The sequence below is a fragment of the Anser anser genome (assembly GCF_964211835.1).
Source record: "Anser anser genome assembly, chromosome: Z".
Taxonomy (NCBI): Eukaryota; Metazoa; Chordata; class Aves; order Anseriformes; family Anatidae; genus Anser; species Anser anser.
Genome location: NC_139723.1, coordinates 31,603,598 through 31,624,452, shown reverse-complemented (window position 1 = coordinate 31,624,452; position 20,855 = coordinate 31,603,598). Strand labels below are relative to the sequence as shown.

The 20,855-nt window shown below is 45.6% G+C and overlaps 1 protein-coding gene across 3 annotated transcripts in view; it reads right to left on the bottom strand.

Moving 5' to 3' along the window:
- The window catches only part of LOC310890312 (uncharacterized protein), a 34,172-nt gene that overhangs the window by 7,940 nt on the left and 5,377 nt on the right, over window positions 1-20,855 (bottom strand). The window contains exons 2-4 of one of the 3 annotated variants that reach the window (XR_014577171.1): window positions 11,384-11,506; window positions 8,963-9,236; window positions 2,310-2,465 (exon numbers count right to left, since the gene is read on the bottom strand). Coding sequence is in view for 2 of the 3 variants with exons in the window: in XM_083819164.1 (XP_083675290.1) it covers window positions 2,408-2,465; window positions 8,963-9,236; window positions 11,384-11,444 (393 nt within the window). In the remaining variant the exon portion in view is untranslated. The other 2 variants (XM_083819164.1, XM_083819165.1) reach the window with 2 other exon arrangements.

Below are 20,855 nucleotides of genomic sequence, written 5' to 3'. Positions count from 1 at the left end.
GAGTTCAATCTGGCAACTGCGGTTAAAGATAACAGAAAATGTTTTTATAAATGCATAAACACGAAAAGGGGGACTAAAGAGAATCTCTCATCCTTTACTGGATGGGGAGGGGAGGGGAAACTTAGTGACGAGAGGTGAGGAAAAGGCTGAGGTGCTTAGTGCTTTCTTTGCCTCAGTCCTGAGTGGCAAGACCAGTTTTTCTCTGGATATCCAGTATCCTGAGCTGGTGGAAGGGGATGGGGAGCAGGATGTGGCCCTCACAATCCATGAGGAAATGGCTGCTGACCTGCTACAGCACTTAGATGTATGCAAGTCGATGGGGCCGGATGGGATCCAGACGAGGGTGCTGAGAGAACTGGCAGAAGAACTGGCCAAGCCACTTTCCATCATTTATCAGCAGTCCTGGCTATCAGGGGAGGTTCCAGTCGACTGGCGGCTAGCAAACGTGATGCCCATCTACAAGAGGGGCCGGAAGGTAGACCCGGGAAACTATAGGCTTGTTAGTTTGACTTCAGTGCCAGGGAAGCTCATGGAGCAGATTATCTTGAGTGTCATCACGCGGCACTTGCAGGGTAACCAGGCGATCAGGCCCAGTCAGCATGAGTTTATGAAAGGCAAGTCCTGTCCTGCTTGACGAACCTGATCTCCTTCTATGACAAAGTGACACGCTTAGTGGATGAGGGAAAGGCTGTGGATGTGGTCTACCTTGACTTCAGTAAGGCTTTTGACACCAATTCCAACAGCATTTTGCTCGAGAATCTGGCTGCTCATGGCTTGGACTGGCGTACGCTTCTTTGGGTTAGAAACTGTCTGGGTAGCCGGGCCCAAAGAGTCGTGGTGAATGGAGTTAAATCCAGTTCGAGGCCGGTCACTAGTGGAGTCCCCCAGGGTTCAGTACTAGGGCCAGTTCTCTGTAATATCTTTACCGATGATCTGGATGAGGGGGTTGAGTGCATCCTCAGTAAGTTTGCAGACGACACCAAGTTAGGTGCATGTGTCGATCTGCTTGAGGGTAGGAAGGCTCTGCAGGAGGATCTGGATAGGCTGGACCGATGGGCTGAGATCAACTGTGTGAAGTTCAACAAGGCCAAGTGCCAGGTCCTGCATCTGGGGCACAACAACCCCATGCAGTGCTACAGGCTGGGAGATGAGTGGTTAGAAAGCTGCCTGGCAGAGAAGGACCTGGGAGTACTGGTTGATAGGCAGCTGAATATGAGCCAGCAGTGTGCTCAGGTGGCCAAGAAGGCCAACAGCATCCTGGCTTGCATAAGAAGCAGTGTGGCCAGCAGGTCTAGGGAAGTGATTGTCCCCCTGTACTCGGCTCTGGTGAGGCCGCACCTCGAGTACTGTGTTCAGCTTTGGGCCCCTCGCTACAGGAAGGACATGGAGGTGCTCGAGAGAGTCCAGAGAAGGGCAATGAAGGTGGTGAGGGGTCTGGAGAACAAGTCTTATGAGGAGCAGCTGAGGGAGCTGGGATTGTTCAGCCTGGAGAAGAGGAGGCTTGGAGGCGACCTTATCGCTCTCTATAGGTACCTTAAAGGAGGCTGTAGCGAGGTGGGGGTTGGTCTATTCTCCCACGTGCCTGGTGACAGGACGAGGGGGAATGGGCTAAAGTTGTGCCAGGGAGGTTTAGGTTGGATATTAGGAAGAACTTCTTTACCGAAAGGGTTGTTAGGCATTGGAATGGGCTGCCCAGGGAGGTGTTTGAGTCACCATCCCTGGAGATATTCAAAAGATGTTTAGATGTAGAGCTTAGTGATATGGTTTAGTGGAGGGCTTGTTAGTGTTAGGTCAGAGGTTGGACTAGATGATCTTGGAGGTCTCTTCTAACCTAGATGATTCTGTGATTCTGTGATACCATTCCTAATACTACATTACTTTTTGTATTGGTGAAGATGTTATTGCCAGGTGGTGAGCTGCTGCATCTCTTGTTGGTTTTTCATTCCTTCTTGTAACATGGGAATCTGTTTTGGATGTGTAAAACATCCTGCTCTGCTTGTTATTTTTGTCAAACTGTTTGGCGGTTTTCAGAGGTGCCATTCCATGTCTCAAGTCTAGATTTTCTTGGTATTTGTAACCCATCCATCTTAATGCCAGGGCTTGTATTGTCTCCACTAGCCAGTGTCTAGAACAAAAAGCTGTGGAATACATTTCCGCTATATCAATGTCAAATCTGAACCAGTCAATTGACTTTCTTTCTAATCCCATAGTCTGCAGAAGCAAGAAGACATGAGAAAAAAAAATAAAAATAAAAAACCTGCTTGACCTTTTAATGCCATATTATAGCAAAAGAATAACTTTCCACCTACCTCCACCTGAAAGAACCCTTCTACTTTATAAAATCAGGGGGAACAGGAGAATGATGAAATGGGGATGGAGACCCTCTGGTCCTCATTTCACATCTTGATCATTGATGCTCTGCGCTCACAGCTTCATGAGTGGAAGAGATAAAAAGCATCCAGATCCTGTAGGAAATAACTAGATTAACACAGACTTTACACAAACAGAGAAAAAATTGTGTGCGGGGCATTATGATCCAACCTCTACACATGCTATTCATTAGATAATATTTTCTTGTCTTTTGTGGGATACTCTTTTGATTCTCAAACCCTCTTTGTCTCATGACTGTCACCCAGCGCTACGTGGACAGAAAAGTTCTTTAGGGATCCTGTGCAAAATGAGGACATTAAGAAGTTGCAGCTATAATTAAAGATTTATTATTTCACAGATTTTTGTAATTAATGAAGCACAGGGTTTTAGAATCAGTGTAGCTTATGGTTACTTCAGTGTTTGTTCTAATCACCTGTGCCCTCTGCAGATCAGGTCAAATCTACTTGGCCTTCAACATAATAATCATAATCCAGATTCAGAATTTACCTAAAAGTACACAAGTCACTCACTCAGCCCTTGGAGGAAGCCAGTGATGGTGGAGACATCCCTGGCCAGCGCAGGATCACGGGTTTTGCCACCCAGCAGCAGTCCAAGTCCCACCTGGGACCTGCAGCTGCACAGGCAGTGCTCCCTGTGCTGTCATGCTTCCCTGTGCCCTGAGGGGGTCACTGCACCCCGGATGGCTTGGCCCAAAGCCCGGGACCTCACAGTGCTGGCAGGGAGAAAGGGGTTGATACGTGACCAGCTCGCTTACAGATCATGGCCACTTTCTTTCCAAATGGCGTTGATTATGTTAACCATATTACCAGGGGTCAGAAGCAGGGGGCACTAGTCACAATGACTCAACTGAAAAAGTCATCATCCTTACACTGTGGTCATAGTGCAGAAACGCATATCAAACTTGCTGCTACCAAAGATAAGCTGGAAGTAGAAGTGAATCCAGAGAATTCCTGGGAAGTGTATTTTGGAAGCAATCTTTTTAGATTGTCAGAGTGGAGGGAAGATCTTGTCCAGCTGTTCTTAATCAGATTTTTTTTCCTACTGAATTACAGGTTGCTTTCAAACCAAAACCTGGGTTCACCTTGGGGCATAAACTACAAATCAGGCCCAATGCAAGAAACTCTTAAATATATGTATGTGATCATTCTTCAGAATGTTTGAAACTGTGCCAGAAAAATATTATTTTTTTTAAGCTCTTGACTTTTATTTTATTTTATTTTAATTTTTGGTGGAAAGCGTACTTATATAAAAATAACCTAAATTCATAGAAACAAAACAAAACAAAACAAAACACCAAAAAAAAACCCACAATGGCAATTTTGTCAATTTTTGATTGAATAAAGTCTAATTTGGCAGCAAAGAAAGTTTACATTCTCTGCAGAAAACGAAAGCATTTCCCATTGCTAGCTGATGGTCCTTAGATAAGTAATGGGGAAAGTAAAGCATAGAGAGGATGCATCTCAAAAATCACCTCTGCAGTTCAAAGGAGCCCCTAAAGAGAACTTTTTTCTGGCTAGGCTGTCACAGAACTTAAGTATTTCTCCAAAATAAAAAATAACAAAAAATGTAGAATACAAAATGTAATAAATAACGAAAAGGTGTATCAGCAAATCATACTGATCTAAAAAAAAAAAATCTTTCTTTGATAACTGATTTTCTAAACAGAAGAAATATGAAAGCTCTTCCCTGGAATACAGAAAAAAAAAAAAAAAAGTGATAGAATACACAATAAATTGTTAGTTAAACTGGAGATTACCACTGCAATTCTTCACATTTTATGTTTGGGGATATCTTTTTCCAAGACTTCCTTTACTGACCACAGCACAGCACAAAATATATGCGTTCTCATCATCTTTGCTAAAGACACCAAGATAGAGAACATCTTCACTTAGGAGAAGGGATATAATATTTTACGGATTATACTGAATAGCTTTCAGAACTCACCTGGTGAGAAAGAAAATTTCAGATCATAAAGTGTATAGCTACCCCATATTTTTGTTCCCAGGTGGAAGCTGCTTGGTTGAATTATTTGTTATTATTACTCATGATACCCACTGCCAGTAGAAAGAAACTGTGAATGAAACAGTGATACTAGAATCCCTTGGGTAGGGTAATTCCATCAGTGTTGAGGAATTAGTAAAGTCATTATACAGGCGCTGGTAGATTTAGTACTGCATCCAGCTTTGGCCATCTACATTTTTACAATTTTAAATAGAAATTCAAACAAATGGAAAGTTGGATGATCAGGTTCAAGAAACAGGAGAAGCATAAAAGTTTATTTTATTAAAAAGAGAAAATTGTAATACTGTGATATTCTTTAAATGATAACTGCAAACAATAGATGTACATGATCTTCAGTGCTACATGAAAACTTTACTTATAAAGATATTTTCAGTGGATATCTGAGATTTTAAAAACAAAAGTCCTTTTTTCCCAACTATTTCATATGACAATTATAATCTTAGAATTCTCAATAAAATGACAAAAAAAAAAAAAGATTTTTTTCCTCAAAACTTTAAAAACAACAACAACAAAAACAAAAACTTGGAGGTTACTGGAAGAACTTGATATCCTCTCTGAATAAAAAGCTGATTTTTCCAGTCATGTGAAATTATTAGATATGTCTATATGGGAGGGAAGAACATTAAGACTGAATATGCAACCTTTAAGACTTCTCCTGCTGGAAAGATAAAAAAATGTATTTTGTGTATGTGAGATTGCTATACCATTTATATATGTACATTAGATAACATTCCACCAGAAGCTGTTAAGTAAATACAATTATAAATTTAACACTAGGCCCGCAAGGGCAAAAAATATCAAGTAAGTGAAAAGAAGGTTTAAGCCTAAGGGTTGAGCCTCAGGTTTTGCTTTTAGAAGCAAGTGCTTTCATTACTTGAACTAAAAGGGAAGAGCAGTGTCTGAAACCTCACAAATGACCAAACCATTATAGAAGGGGAAAGTTTATAATCTCTTCACTGCAGACTGAAGAGCTAAGTAAAAGAATGTAGAACTCTGAATTGATGAATTATGCCTGAATATTAAAACTTGTGGAAATTTAAAGTTTAGACAATTCCTATGACAATTAATATTTTTACTTTGTCATACTGAGAAAAAAGTTCAACATCAAGTAGCCTAAAGTGTTCTATCCTGCCCTATTAGTCTACTCACCTCTGTTTTGGTTGAATTTTAGATGAGATCTTTCATCAAATAACCTGAACAAGATTCAGTAGAGCAATACAGAGACTTTAGCATTTGTGAGCATTAGCTTTTATTTTCTCTCCTTATAACAGGCAGAAATACAGAACACAGATAACATAGTAAAGGCCCTAACAGTCTGAGAATGACAGATAGCTGTGGTAAGGGTCCTTCTTCAGACATGCTCTGCAGTAACTATCAAATGTACCTGTAAATACAAGCACAGATAAACAGGGCTTAGACAAAACAAGGGCATGAATTCAGTATGGGCCTTAATCAGTGTTCAATTTTAAATGTAAAATTTTGCTTCTACATAGATTAAATAAGGTTGCTAAAGAGCCCCTGGAATGGCATAAGGATTAAAAATATTAAGGAGGGTTGGAATTAGATGATCTTTAAGGTCCCTTCCAACCCAAACCATCCTGTGATTCTATGTTTGCTTTTCATGGTGCAGTTGACTAGCTTGAGTGCTTTCCAGCTGTAGAAAATCTATTAAATACCTTTGATAACCCATATCATCCTCGTTTGTACCTCTTATGTCTGCATTATAACTTTTTTGAGAATGTTCGAGAATGAGTAATCAGAATTGCACATGATATTAAGTACGTGGCCTTCCCATTAATGCATTTATTTTACATTTTCTGCCATTGACTTTCATCTGCTGTTTTCTGCTGGCCCTTCATCACTGTGAAATCCTTTCAATGGCTAGCTTTAGCTGTGACTGTACCGAATACTTCTGTGTTTTCAGCAGAGCTTTTTATCTCACTACTCTCCAACAATTTATGGATAAAATGAGCACCTCACATTTGCCCTTTGGTGAGCTCCCTCTGTTGTGATGCCCAGAGACAGCATGCTCAGGTTGTTCCCTACAAGTGATTCAGAGTGTCCACACCAGCACCTGAGTGACACCATGAAAAATGAACAGTGTGACTTGCCATCCAAGCTGTTGTGAATATCTGGAGAGCATTAAAAGCCCAAGCATCAATAGCTCTCAAGCTACTCCTCAGCCTCACACCAGGCTTGCTTATTCAAGTACCATTTCAGTTAAGGTATAGATTTCTGCATATGAGTGGAAATCATTAAAACTGAGATATAATTTACCTGACATGACAGTGAAAACGAGCAGCAGATGAAGATCTTGTCGTTGGGAGAAGACATATAGAACAGCTACTGGTATTTTGTATCGCATCTTAAGAGCTTTATTTTTCCTTAGCTAGACTGCTTACAGATAAACTATATAAAACTGATAATCCACTCTACTAGCCTTCACTTCTCTGCGAATAACACAGTAGTGTCTCTACACATCCTACTCATCTTCCAATTCTTCAAGAACTTTTCTATTCAATCCAGAGGCCTTAAAAATAGTTTGTTGCTTACTTTTTTCATTGTGTCACAAGGGCTTCAAAATGCTTCTCTAACCAATGTGTATTTCTTTCAGCACCTTCCTACACATCCCCAGGCATTTCAAGTGCCTTTCTGTGCACCTTGTAGTCCTTGGAAAACTCTTCTGTGTGGCTCAGGTGCCTCCAGGTTCCTAAGGTGGTAGGGCATCTACTTGCCTCCACTATTTGACCACGGGTGCCTTCAGGCTCTTTTCTGTTCAATGCAGGTAACTCCAAGAGTATTTCTGTGTTGCCCAGGGGCTTCTATTCTTTTCTGTTAGACTTGGGGTACTCTAAGTGCCTTTCTGTATAGGCCAGGAACCTCTGACTGCTTTTCTCTTTGACCCAGTGGCCTCATTTTACCTTCATCCATGTGGCATAGGCACCTTTGAATGCCTTTGTGCAAGCATTAGGGCCCTGCAAGTGCCTCTCTGTGTTGCCCATTGATGGTTTGACCCAGGGTCCTCCGAAGGCCCTTCTCCGTGGCCCAGGGGCCTCCAAGTGCCTTTCCATGCATCACAGGGTCCTCTGAGTGCCCATCTGTGTGCAGCAGGGGCACCAGTTGCTATTTTATACAAGCCAGAGGCTTCCAGGAGTCATTTCGTTTCAACCAGGATTGTCTGAATTCCTTTCTGTTCAACCCGGGGCCTATGAGTGCCTTCTGTTTGGCCTGGGGGCCTGCAAGTACCTTTCAGTCCTGGGCACAAGGGCAGTTCAAAGGCATGCTGAGGCACTCTGGCTGTGCAGAAAGTCACGTCGAGGCAGCAGGGCTGTGAGAAAGGCACACCGAGGCAGCTGTGCCATCCACAAGGACACACTGACAGAGATAGGCTGTGTGGAAAAGGCACACCCAGGGACATGAGCCGTGCAGAAAGGCATGCAGAGGCAATGGGGCTGCACCACATGGGCTGCTGATGCCATACAGAGAACATCTGGGGTCACTCTGTGTTTGGTGCTTCCCTCACCTCCTACATCATGGGCAGCCTGCACTTGCTGGGGACACTGGCCAGAGTGGGGCTGGGGGAATCTCCCTTCTGTCCTGCACACCCTGCCCCGGGCCGTCATCTCCCCATAGCTCCCAGTTGTGCCTCAGGGACACTTAGGGGCAGAGAACAGAAGGACATGATACTGGGGTTACGGGACAGGGGAGACACTGGGGACAGACTGCCCGGGCAGGGGCTCCATGCCTGCAGCAGTTTCTTCACACCCTGACCCAGGAACGGGTCTACTATGGGCCAAGCTGGGAGAATCCAGTCCTCACCAGGATGGCAAAGACCGGATTCTCTCCAGCCCCTTCTCCTGCAGCCCAGTGCCCTGGCTTGTCCCAGCTTAGAAAGCATCAGCATTTCTAGGCAGAGCATGCAGCCTGAACCAAAACTTCCACAGAGCTGGGAGGGACCTTATTCAGAGGGCTGCATGGTCTAGCTCACCCCACCAAGACCAGGTGGGCTGGGCGAGACCATACCAGGATGACCTGGAGAAGATGAAATAACCTAAAACCCAACGTTCTCATTCTCCCATCAAAACTTGTATGTTTGTTTCATTTTTCAAAGCAGAAACTAAACAATTTGTTATTTATATTTGAGCTTTTCCAGTAACTGGCAAAAGGAGGAGGAATGTGAAATTAATATAAAGGAAGGAAAGGAGAAATGCAGCCAAGAAACAAATGACAAAAACTGGAATGACCATAAGCAGGCTAAACATGGTTTCTGTTTTCTTTGTTGCTGTCGCTGAAATAACCAAAATGCTAGAATTCAGTAATGAGAAAACACAGCATGAAGACAAACTGGAATATGATAAATATTGTTAACATTAAGCTTAAATAAAATAATAATAATAAATCCCAGTTGTCCCTGCTATAACTCCTCTCGGCTTGGTTACTGTGTTGTTTCTCTAAAAGCAGCAAAGCTTCGGTTTGCACATGCACCAGCCGCTGGGTGGCTGCATAGCTGTAAATTGAAGAACGCAAACTGTGTGCAGGAAGGACTCACACGGCAGCAGACAGCAGCTCCACACAGCAGCTCTGCAGCTTCTGTGAGCCCAGAACAATGTCACAAAGTGCATTTTCAGGAAAGGGTTTGGGCTTTGCAGAATCTTGAGGAAATGTAGGTGACAAGAGCTGTGTCCAGGAATGCCATGAATCGATTCGCAGCACAACTGATGGTGTGGAAGGGCTCTGTACTGTGGCTGAGAAGGTGATTGATGCTGTGCTTGTTGTTCCTGTGTGTTTCAGCTCTCTGACAACACGTTCAGTGCAACTTAGGTCTGGAAATAACAAACAAACAAAAACAAATACAGAAGAAACAAGTAAAACAAACAAACAAACAAAAAGTTGACCAATTTGTATAATTACAATTCAGTCTGGCACTTTTCAAAATAACCAAAGGTGTGTTTGCACTCTCATTTGCACAGAGTTGAAACAGGAGAAATTGTAGCTAACACAGTGAAATGAAGAAGAACAAGTACAACTAGAGAGAGACTCAACTGACACAAAACAAGCCAAAGTTCATTTCAAGGTCAACAGTCCTGGGTTGATCCTCTCATGTACTGGATGGTTTCTTTGGCTTGTGGAACTTGACCCAAAACAATCTCCATGTACAGATAAGCTCTGAACGTAAACAAAATATAGTTAGCCATTGTAATGATTGGACAGGGAAGTTCTTTCTAGAACAAATAAAAAAACAAAAAACTTTCATTATTGCAATTTTACTGTCTCAATCCCATAAAAATAAACTCAGGAATTATTATAATAGGAAACATGGCGCTGCATATAGTCACTCTCTAGCAGAACTTGTCCCTGCTCAGTTTCCTACCTCCTCCAAGTCAGGGAAGTACGAAAAATAGTCTAACACGTAAAAGATAACAGATTGCTAGAATTGTTCTAGACAAACTGAGAACACACAAGAACATTGTTTCTGGTGCCATCAGTACACCAGAAAAATTACAGTAATTTTTATAATGCTTTATCAAGCAAACAGGAGGGAAGAACAAGGACAAGTTGGAAGGACACTTCTACTTTCAGTTCCATGTTAAAGGGCTATTTCAATAAGTGTATTATTCTTTACTAAAATGTAATCGTATATCCAGGAAAAGCAGCTCTACAAGTGGCTTTATTCGGGTCTGATTTACAGTCCTGTAAATGAGAAGTCAGTGAGTCAGTCAGCCTCCGAGTTGGTGATGTTGCACTGGATCCATCTCTAGAATTACAGTTACAGAACAATAAATTCTGTGACTGAGAGTGGGCTGAAACCATAAAAAAATGGGAAAAAGAAGAACTTCTGGCAGAAAAAAATAATAATAATTAGAGGGATCAAGGTAAATGGCAATAATAGGACTGCCTGAATATCCCCTTTCTACACAGAGGAGCACATTCACTGCAGCAGACCTGGAGAAGTGCTACCTAATCCATGTTACCTTCACCAAATTTAGGCTGTCTACTACCAAGAAACAGCCTCTTCAGTGAAAATAAAGATATTGCTAATACATAGTTTGACATTTGTTTCATGCCACATTGAACAGGCAGGGGAAGAGTTTCTCCCATACTTTGATGTTTCTTGCATTTCCCCCAGAAAGGCTCCACATCTGACTCTGCTCAAAGTTTTAGGTGCTAAGGCCCGTTCCTGCCTTCCCTCTTCACATGTTCACACCCCTCCCTTGTTCTGACTCTGCTCCTGGTGTCAGGGGAAACAGTTGGGATGATTGCCCTCCCTGAAAGCTCACCAGCAAAGCAGTGATTAGCTTTTTGGTTGAGTTGCTTTCCTGAAGCAGCTCACTCCCTGACCAGACAAGTGCCCTGTCCAGGCAGGGTTAGCTCAGGCAAATGGGATAAGAGGGAGCACAGGGTCACACCAGCTCTGGGTCTGATTAGTGACTAACCTCCTGCATTAAAAGCTACAGTAGCAGAATGGCCCTTTTGGCAACAGGATTCTTGGGGATGCGATTGAATCATGGCAGAATGTCTATAGCAGATACGCACCTGAACACCTGAGGAAGGAAAAAATGCTAACTGCATTTTCTTTGGATGCTAGGTTTAACTAAAGAAGAAGACAATGAAATCTTAGCTACCACCGAAGAGACGGATAGAGTCCAGTCTTTAGCCACTGTAAAATGACTTTCATAGGAGTATAATAATTTACAGCATGAAAAGTTTGGATCTATGCTTAATACTTCCTCTCTTAAATATTAAAATTTGTCTTTGTTGAAATTACAGAAGGAATATTTATAGTCACAGAGCTGTTGTTTGAGCTTCCAGAATACCTTTAGCACACTGTTCTTCAGCATTTCATAGACATATGCATCAAGATAGCTAAACTTTTAACCTGTCATAGAATTTCACGGACTATTTCTTCACCTTGACTTACCCAGCTATATCAAGGGTTGCAGGAACTTGAAAAAGGTAAGCTCACACTCACCTTCAAGAAAGCATGGAGTCTGGTCAGGGAACAACAGGCCAGTTAGTTTCACCTCAGTCATCCGGAAAGTTATAGGGGAAATCTTCCTTGGAAGTCACTCTATGAAGAGATGGTTCAGGCTCACTGGGCAGGAGGAGAGAAATGAATGGTCATTGTACACTTTAGCAAGGCCTTTGGCATTGTCTCCCTTCTATCCTAATTGGTGATGTAGGAATTGACAAGTTAGCTGTAAGGTGGATGGAAAACTAGCTGGACCACTGGGTGCAAAAAAATCTGTGGTACAAAGTCCAACTGGTAGCTGGGCATGTGTCATGAGGAATAGACCAAGCCCTCAGGGATTAGTATTTAGTCCAGCACAATTTAGTGTCTGTAGTAACTACACGGATGATAGGACACGTTGCCTTTGCATACATTTCACTGAAAAAAAAATAAATACAATTTTAAGGAGCAGTAAAAGTGGGAGGCAGGGCTGCTATTCAAGCAGAACCCAGACAGGCTGGAGGAATGGGCCAAGCATGAACCATTTGAAATTTGACAAAGGCAGTTGTGAAGTCATGCACATGCAAGGGACTGAGGCCATGCACTGGTACAGGAATGGCACTGAATGAAGAGAAAGTAGCTTTGCAGAAAAGGACCTGTGAGTCCTGGTGGACAACCAATTGTACATGTCAGAAATGAACCCTTGGCATCAGTGAAGGCCAACCATGCCCTAGTTGATCTCTCTTGGCATGACTGTAGCCAGCAGATTAATTCCAGAATAAATTTCCAGAATTAAGTGATTCACCGTCTGTGTTTGGCCATTGTTACAGTATATGTGAACATTGTTTTTGGGTTATTGGCTCCTTACCACAAGAAAGGCATGACCATTTGCAGAGTAAGTCCAGTGGAGGCCGAGAGGGGTAGCAGAGTCCTGGAGCACTGGATGTTCAAGGGCAGATTGAGACAAAATGGGTTTGTTCAGCCTGATGTAGAAAGGTGAATTTGGCCTGGAAGGTTGTTCCAGAGCCATGGCACAATTTCTGCTTCCAGAAAGGGGTGTGCTTGGCTGCAAGCTCAAGGATACTTTGTCCCACAGCTCAGCTCTGCACAGCTTTTCCTTCAATGATGTTACTGGAGAAACTATTCCAGCTCACTCTCTTCCCACGTGGGTGGCAGAAAGAGTGGCCATGTGTCCTGGTTTTGGTTGGGATAGTGTTGATTTTCTTCATAGTAGCTGACATGGTGCTGCGGTTTGGATTCAGGATGAGAACAATGCTGATAACACACCGGTGTTTCAGTTGTTGCAGAGCAGTGCCTGCACAGAGCCCAGGATTTTTCAGCTCCTGGTGCTGCCCTGCCAGCGAGGAGGGAGGCTGGAGGTGCACCAGGAGCTGGGAGGGGACAGAACCAGGACAATTGGCCAGGCTGGCCAGAGGGATGTCCCATGCCATGTGGTGTCATGCTCAACAAAACAGCTGGGGGGAGTTGGCTGGCGGGCTGCTGTTCCTTGGAGACTGGATGGGTATTGGTCAGCTGGTGGTGAGCAATTGCATGGTGCATCACTTTAAAAATTTTTATTTTTCATTTATTTATTAGTAAGCTACCCCTATCTCATCCTGTGAATTCTTGCACTTTTACCTTTTTTCAGTGCTCTCCCCATCCCAGGTCAGGGTGGGGAGCAAGTGAATGGCTGTGTGGTGCTTAGCTGCCTGCCGGGTTAAACAACACTAGGTAATAAATGGAAATCAAGTTATTGCTAGCACAGAAGGCCCAGGAGTACAAAGGAAGCCCAACAGCCTTATAAGAATGATCCCAAGCATATGCCCTGCTGGGGTAAAGCTACAGCCTCTGCCTGCGACGTGAGATGAAGAATACTCAAAGCCAGTGCTTCTTACATGTTCTTTCTTACCTGTGACACTGTCACCCCACCCCAGGAGAGTAGGGGCTTTCGGCAGGTGCTTTTCAGCTGTGCAGCTCTTCCCCAGGAAGCAGCCAAGCTCAGGCACAGACTGCCTCAGCACCAGATCCACTCCTTAATGCAAGTAGCTGCCAGCAGCAGGGCAAAGTGGACTTTGCCCTGCTTCTGTTGAAGAAGCAGGAAGAGATCCTGCCCGACCGTGGGCATGCCACTCCTTCCAGCAGGGCCCAGGGCAGAGGTAACTTTGCCAATTACTCCGTGACATGGCAGGTGTCAAGACAGGCGCCGCTGAGATGGGGCCAGCTCTTGCTCCTGAACCCTCGCTCCTGCCTGGGGTAGCCAATAGTCCTTTTCTTCTTCCCTCTCTCCTCAGGTGATTTTTTTTTTCTCTTTTTTTGGGTGCCAAAGACATGGTGTCAAGCACACTGGAGCGCGCCAGAAACATACTTTACAATGCAGCCATGAAGAGGTCACTGTGCCCAGAGTGATAAGCATGCTTAGGGCCACCCTTTATGTGAAGTACAGAAGACACCGGAGCAGCGGTGAGCAGCAGTGTCTAGTAAAAAGCAGCTCTGTTGTCCTCTCCCAGGGCACGAGAATGGCTTCCTGTGGCAGGGCAAGGCTGTTTTTTGGGAGGGCAACAGGGCTGGCTGGAGTCCCAGGCCCTGGATCTCAGGAGAAGTTTGTTAGAACTGATGACCATGTGTGGGGGGAAGCCTGGCCCTAGCACAGCGAGGTGCAAATGGAAAGGTCTGCATAAAATCCTGTGGGGTCTGCCGTACAAGTCCTGGAGCTGTGTAACTGTGAAGAGCCCGGGTTGTCCAACCAGCCTATCGAAAAGTTTAATGGCAAGTAACTGAGTACCAGGAGGGAAAGGAGGTTTGTGAGGGAATGCAGGGCAAAGCCAGGCTTCTGGCCTCCCCTCTCTGCCTGCAGAGCTGGCTGTGTTGCAAAGCTCTGTAGTGTTGTCCCTGAGAGTATTCTGGACAGCCAGAGAAGTCTGCATGCAAGCCAGAGAGGTAGCCTATGTAGCTTAGGCAAACTCTGCTGCCTTGATTCACAGGGCTACTTAGGAGTGAAGGAAACTATGCCTACGCATTTGAGCAGACAGTTTAACTTCTTGGGGCCTGAAGGGAAGTGTGACCAGCGATTGGTTTCTGCAGCATTGTCCTTGGTGACAGATGATAGCCAAATTCCTCTTAGGCCTGCTGCTGTCTGCAGGAGGTGAGAGAAGAACTGCTGAAGCTTCGTGGTGTTGCTGCCTAGCCAGGAAGGGCAGGAGTAGAGCTCTGGTGTCATTTACTGAGGAAAGCTCACATGTGAGAGTGTGTATTCTGCCTACTAGGACTGCCTCTCCCTCTAGGAACATCCTCACATCAGTGCTGCCTGCATCCCCACAGTCATGCTGTAGTCTGTTTGCTGAGTTATGGGACAGAGATCTAGTTTACCAGAAAAGAAAGAGAAGCAAGAGATGCCTGGGAAGTTCCTCTGTCTTGATGGTGCTTGCAAAAGTAAAGGGTCTCTAAGCTCCCATACCTTCCCCAGCACATTCCATGGCATTGCTGGAGTGGGTGACAGCTTTCCTGAATGGGTGAGTGGGAAGGAAAGTGCTCTCACCCCTCAGGATATTTGTTTGCTGGAGGTGGCTGGCTCTGAACTCCATGTTATGGGGAATTTGTAAGCTGTTTCATTCTGTTGGTGCTGAGGTTTCTGGTATCCCAGCTATATGGAGATTACTGAGGAATTCGGTGTGTTTGTGTATGGGAGCGGTTTCTGGGTGACTTTTCAGTGAAATCCTTGACCTGGCCACACAAATAGCTAAGCCAGGTGTCAGGGAGCAGCAAGGGAAGGCAGTAAGAAAAAGTGAGCTGGGAGCTGAGAGTGACAGCAAGACATGCTGCAAGGAGCAAGGATGTTGAGCCAGCAAGCAGGGTCTGTCTCAGTCCACTGCTAAAACAGCAGGTCCATGGGGACATGGCAGGCCTGAGGTTAAGCCAGGGAGCCAAGGCAGTGGGTCAGGATCAGAATCAAGGAGGTGCAAGACTAGCCATTAACGTAAATGCTACACAGCTGTGATGTGGCACAGGTGGAACCAGCAGCTTAAAAGCAGTTTTGAAGAGAAGGTGCTTCTAGCTTTCATCACAACAGCTCCTATCTGGGGAAGAGCTAACCCTGGGCTTTCCTCCAGGGTCTCTTGCAGGCAAGTCAAATTCTGCAACTCAGCCTCTGCACAGTGGCCTGAACCCAGAAGTATTCAGGCAGTTGCATGATGACTGCCCCAGGAACATGAAGTAAGAAAAGGGTCTGCCCAAGCTGTTGGTTTAGAAGGGTGAAAAATGGCCTTAACGGCAGGAGAACAAGAATATTCCCTATGTGTGGACGTAACAGGCAGATGGTAAAAGCTTACAGGCCATTATAGAATCATAGAATCATAGAATATCCTGAGTTGGAAGGGACCCTTAAGGATCATCAAGTCCAACTCTTGACACCGCACAGGTCTACCCAAAAGTTCAGACCATGTGACTAAGTGCACAGTCCAATCTCTTCTTAAATTCAGACAGGCTCAGTGCAGTGACCACTTCCCTGGGGAGCCTGTTCCAGTGTGCAACCACCCTCTCTGTGAAGAACCCCCTCCTGATGTCAAGCCTAAATTTCCCCTGCCTCAGCTTAACCCCGTTCCCGCGGGTCCTGTCACTGGTGTTAATGGAGAAAAGGTCTCCTGCCTCTCGACACCCCCTTACGAGGAAGTTGTAGACTGTGATGAGGTCTCCCCTCAGCCTCCTCTTCTCCAGGCTGAACAGGCCCAGTGACCTCAGCCGTTCCTCGTACGTCTTCCCCTCCAGGCCTTTCACCATCTTCGTAGCCCTCCTCTGTACACTCTCCAACAGTTTCATGTCCTTTTTATACTGTGGTGCCCAGAACTGCACACAGTACTCGAGGTGAGGCCGCACCAGCACAGAGTAGAGCGGGACAATCACCTCCCTTGACCTACTAGCGATGCCGTGCTTGATGCACCCCAGGACACGGTTGGCCCTCCTGGCTGCCAGGGCACACTGCTGGCTCATATTCAACTTGCTGTCTACCACGACCCCCAGATCCCTCTCTTCTAGGCTGCTCTCCAGCGTCTCATCGCCCAGTCTGTACGTGCAGCCAGGGTTTCCCCGTCCCAGGTGCAGGACCCGGCACTTGCTCTTATTGAACTTCATGCGGTTGGTGATCGCCCAGCTCTCCAACCTATCCAGATCCCTCTGCAAGGCCTTTCCACCCTCATTCGAGTCCACAACTCCTCCAAGTTTGGTGTCATCAGCAAACTTGCTCAAAATACCTTCTATTCCTACATCCAGATCGTTTATAAAAATATTGAAAAGTACCGGCCCTAAAATGGAGCCTTGAGGGACCCCACTGGTGACCGCCCGCCAGCCTCACGCAGCCCCATTTACCATAACCCTTTGGGCCCTGCCCGTTAGCCAATTGCTCACCCATCGTATGATGTTTTTATTTAGTTGTATGGTGGACATTTTGTCCAGTAGGATCCTATGGGAAACCATGTCAAAAGCCTTGCTGAAGTCCAAAAAAAATCACATCAGCTGGTTTCCCTTGGTCCATCATACGGGTGATCTTATCATAAAAGGAAATCAGGTTAGTTAGGCAGGACCTACCCTTCACAAACCCATGCTGGCTGGGACCAATGACTGCTTTGTCCCCCAGGTGCGCCTCAATAAGTTCGAGAACCATCTTCTCCATGATTTTACCAGGCACTGACGTGAGACTGACAGGCCTGTAATTGCTATGGTCTTCTTTCTGACCCTTCTTGTAAATCGGCACAACATTTGCCAGCTTCCAGTCTACCGGGACCTCTCCAAATTCCCAGGATCGTTGAAAAATAATTGAGAGAGGTTCCGCGATGACGTCCGCCAGCTCTTTCAGCACCCGGGGATGAATCCCATCCGGACCCATGGACTTGTAGGGATCCAGGTGGAGTAGCAAATCCCGCACACGTTCAGGGTCGGTTGGGAGTTTGTCATCCCCACCGTCTCGGTCCTCCAGCTCAGGGCACCCTGGGTCCCAAAGCCCATCATCGGCATTGAAGACAGAGGCAAAGAAGGCGTTAAGCGTCTCTGCTTTGCCTATGTCATTGTCTGTGAGGAGACCTTCCCTATCAAGGAGCGGCCCTATGTATTCTTTAGTTCTCCTTTTTCCATTCACATATCTGAAAAAGCCCTTTTTATTTTCTCTCACAGACACAGCCAGCTTCAACTCTAGGTGTGCTTTGGCCACACGAATTTTCTCCCTACAACACGAACAGCATCCCTGTATTCTTTCCATGACACCTGGCCCTCCTTCCAGTAGCGAAACACTCTCTGTTTCCGCCTAATCTCCATTAGAATGTTCCTGGTCAGCCACGCTGGCCTCCTGCCCCGCCTGCCTGACTTGCGATATGTAGGAATTGCCTGATCTTGTGCTTCTAGGAGGCATCGCTTAAAGAATGACCAGCACTGGTGGACATCGAGGCCTTCAAGAGCAGTTTCCCAGGGGACTTTGCTGACTAGTTCCCTGAGCAGCCTGAAGTCCGCTTTCCCCATATCTAGGGATGAGGTTTTGGTGGCACTTTTCCTTCTGTCACCGTAAATTTTGAACTCAACCACTTCATGGTCGCTTTGACCAAGGCGGCCACCAATCACCACATCTCCCACCAGACCCTCTCTGTTTTCTAGCAACAGGTCTAGGAGGGCACCTTTCCTAGTTGGCTCCGTTAGCACCTGCACCAAGAAGTTATCATCTAGGTGCTTCATGAACCTCCTGGACTTGCTCGTGTCAGCCGTGTGGCACTCCCAGTTAACGTCTGGCAAGTTGAAGTCCCCCATAAGGACAAGGGGAGTTAATCTCGAGGCCTCTCTTAGTTCTGTAAAGAATAATTTATTGGTGCTATCGTCCTGGCCAGGCGGTCTGTAATAGACTCCCACAACGACATCCCCTTTATTCGTTTGTCCCTTGATCCTTACCCAGAGGCTCTCAACTTTGCCATCGCCGACCTGAAGTTCCACACAGTCCAGCCCCTGCTTCACATACATCGCCACCCCACCACCTCGCCTACCCTGCCTGTCCCTCCTGAAGAGCCTGTAACCATCTATCGCAACACCCCAGTCACAGGACTCATCCCACCAGGTTTCGCTTATGCCGATGATATCGTAGTTGCAGGACTGGGCCAGGACTTCTAGCTCATCCATTTTATTCCTCATACTGCGTGCGTTCGTGTAGAAGCACTTCAGGTGCGTCTCCTTACACTCAGCACCTTGTGGATCTGCCCGAAGGACCTCACTGGCACACAGCCCCTCTGATTCTAGCGTACCTTCCCTTAGGTCTTCACCGGCGTGCCTGGTTTTAGCCCCTTCCCCCTTCGACTCTAGTTTAAAGCCCTATCTATCAGCCCTGCCAACTCCTGACCAAAGATCCTTACCCCTCTCCGAGAGAGGCACATCCCATCAGGTGCCATCAGGCCCTGTGTAGCATAGACCTTCCCGTGATCAAAGAACCCAAAGTTCTGCCGGTCACACCAGTCTCGAAGCCACGAGTTTATGTGAACAGCACGCCAGAGGAAAGCTGACTTCTCTTGTGCTGAAAGAAGGATATGAATGAAAATTCAAAGATGTTGTTTAAATGGATTTTAATCTCACAGAGCTGATGATATATGGATTGAACAGATGGAGGCAGCAGAATAGATAGCTCCTTCCAGGGCTTCAACTGAGTCCATCCTGGACATTTGAAGTCACTATTCAGAATTGTCCTTATTATACTGATATGGTTATCAATTACAATGATTTATTAAAATTATACCACTTATATTTGTATTTGGAATTATTTAACCACAATAGCAATTAATTAATAGGGAACAAAGGACTCAAGGCCAGTTTTTGCAGTTTAAGACCAAACTGACAGTGCGGAGACTAAATGGAGTCAGACACCAAACCCTCCTGTCATGGATATGTTTGATGTTAATGATGATTAACATGACTCCTCTGTTCTGCAGGGAAGTCTGTGTAATTCAGGAGAGAAGTTGGGTTGTTCACTGCAGTAGTTCCTGAGATAGCTTTCTTTCCCTGTGTGGGAAACCACACGGGAGAGAAGTCAGGAGTGTCAGCAAAGCAGTACCAGCCATGCTGTGTGTACTCTGACCGTAGCTCCCCTATGTGAGGTCGCCTTTGTTTCTCTGTAGGCATTCCTGTGATCTCCCCATTTTGTCTCCAGGGTTTTTCTTGAGGTCTTTTTGGGTCTCTCTGGAGTCTCCTCAGGTTGCTCTAGTATCTCCCCAAATCCTCTCTCTCTGGGCTCTCTGTTGGAAGTCTCTTCCAGGTCTCTTGAGTGACACTGGACAATAGCAGTTATAGATTGCGTAGAGAGGGCCTGATTCCAGTTTGGTGTATCCAGATTCAATCAGCATCTAACACTTGGCTCCTACCTCATTGGCACTCACAATACACCTTTTTTAAAGGTCCTCCACACTTTCCCCATGATACATTTCCATCTTTCATAGCATTCAAATGTTGTTTACTCTTAAATTACTCCCTTTTTCTTCTCCGTGCCTTTGTAGCTAAATTTCAGCCAGGCCCAACCCATGCCACCTCCCACAGACTCTATCTTTTATTCTCTACACAATCCTGCAACTCTTCATACAGATTCATTCCATGCAATCATCAGGATGTTCCAGCCCTTTCATGGTGGTCATCCCCATGGCTTGAGCAACTGAGTGAGTTTGCAACCATTCAGTCAGTATTTCTGCCATGGTTAGTACCACTGTTTCTTGGAGGCAGGCTTGGGGAGTGGATCAATGCAGTTAACTTGCCAAAAAGCTGCACCAGATCTCCACACATTCTTTTAAGCACTGGCAATAGGAAAATTCCTCTGTCACATTTCCTTTACTACAACATGTAGTTCAAAGCCCTGAATGACTTGGATAGTGGAAGATCCACCCCTCTTTCTCTGGCCCAACAATGACTACCATCTTGGCCTTTATGGCTGGCCATCTCATGGGCCTGTTGGACCACTGATAAATCTCCTTTGCGTTGCCAGTACAGGTTCATAGTTGCAACCAGGGTTGCAATGCCCCAGTTAGTACTTTGGTTGGCTTTAGTGTTTTGGTGTTCTTCTGTGGCTCGGTTGTTTGGGATGCATGCACTCACATAATGTATGAATACATACCTTTGCTGGATTTGGTAGACTATTTGTTGCCATACCCTGGTGGCCAAGATGTGTTTAACTCAACATTCCCATCCTTGTTTTTTTTCAATGGTTCTATACATACCTACTCAGCACTGGCCACCAACTAAGAGTCACATAAAAATACAGTGTGCCACTTCAGTAAAATCCCTACCACCCACTCCTCCACGCTGAGCTTGCAGCACCTAGGAACACCGTCAGCGAGCCACAATGATACCTTCCAGAGTTCCCACTGGGAAGCTAGACAGCTGTGCAGGAGGGAGAGCTCAACCCATCAGTAGCCTGAGTGATGCAAAGCACCAGATAAGAAGTAGCAGCAATGTTCCTCTCCACGTAGGCCAGGTACCCAGGCCCTTGAAC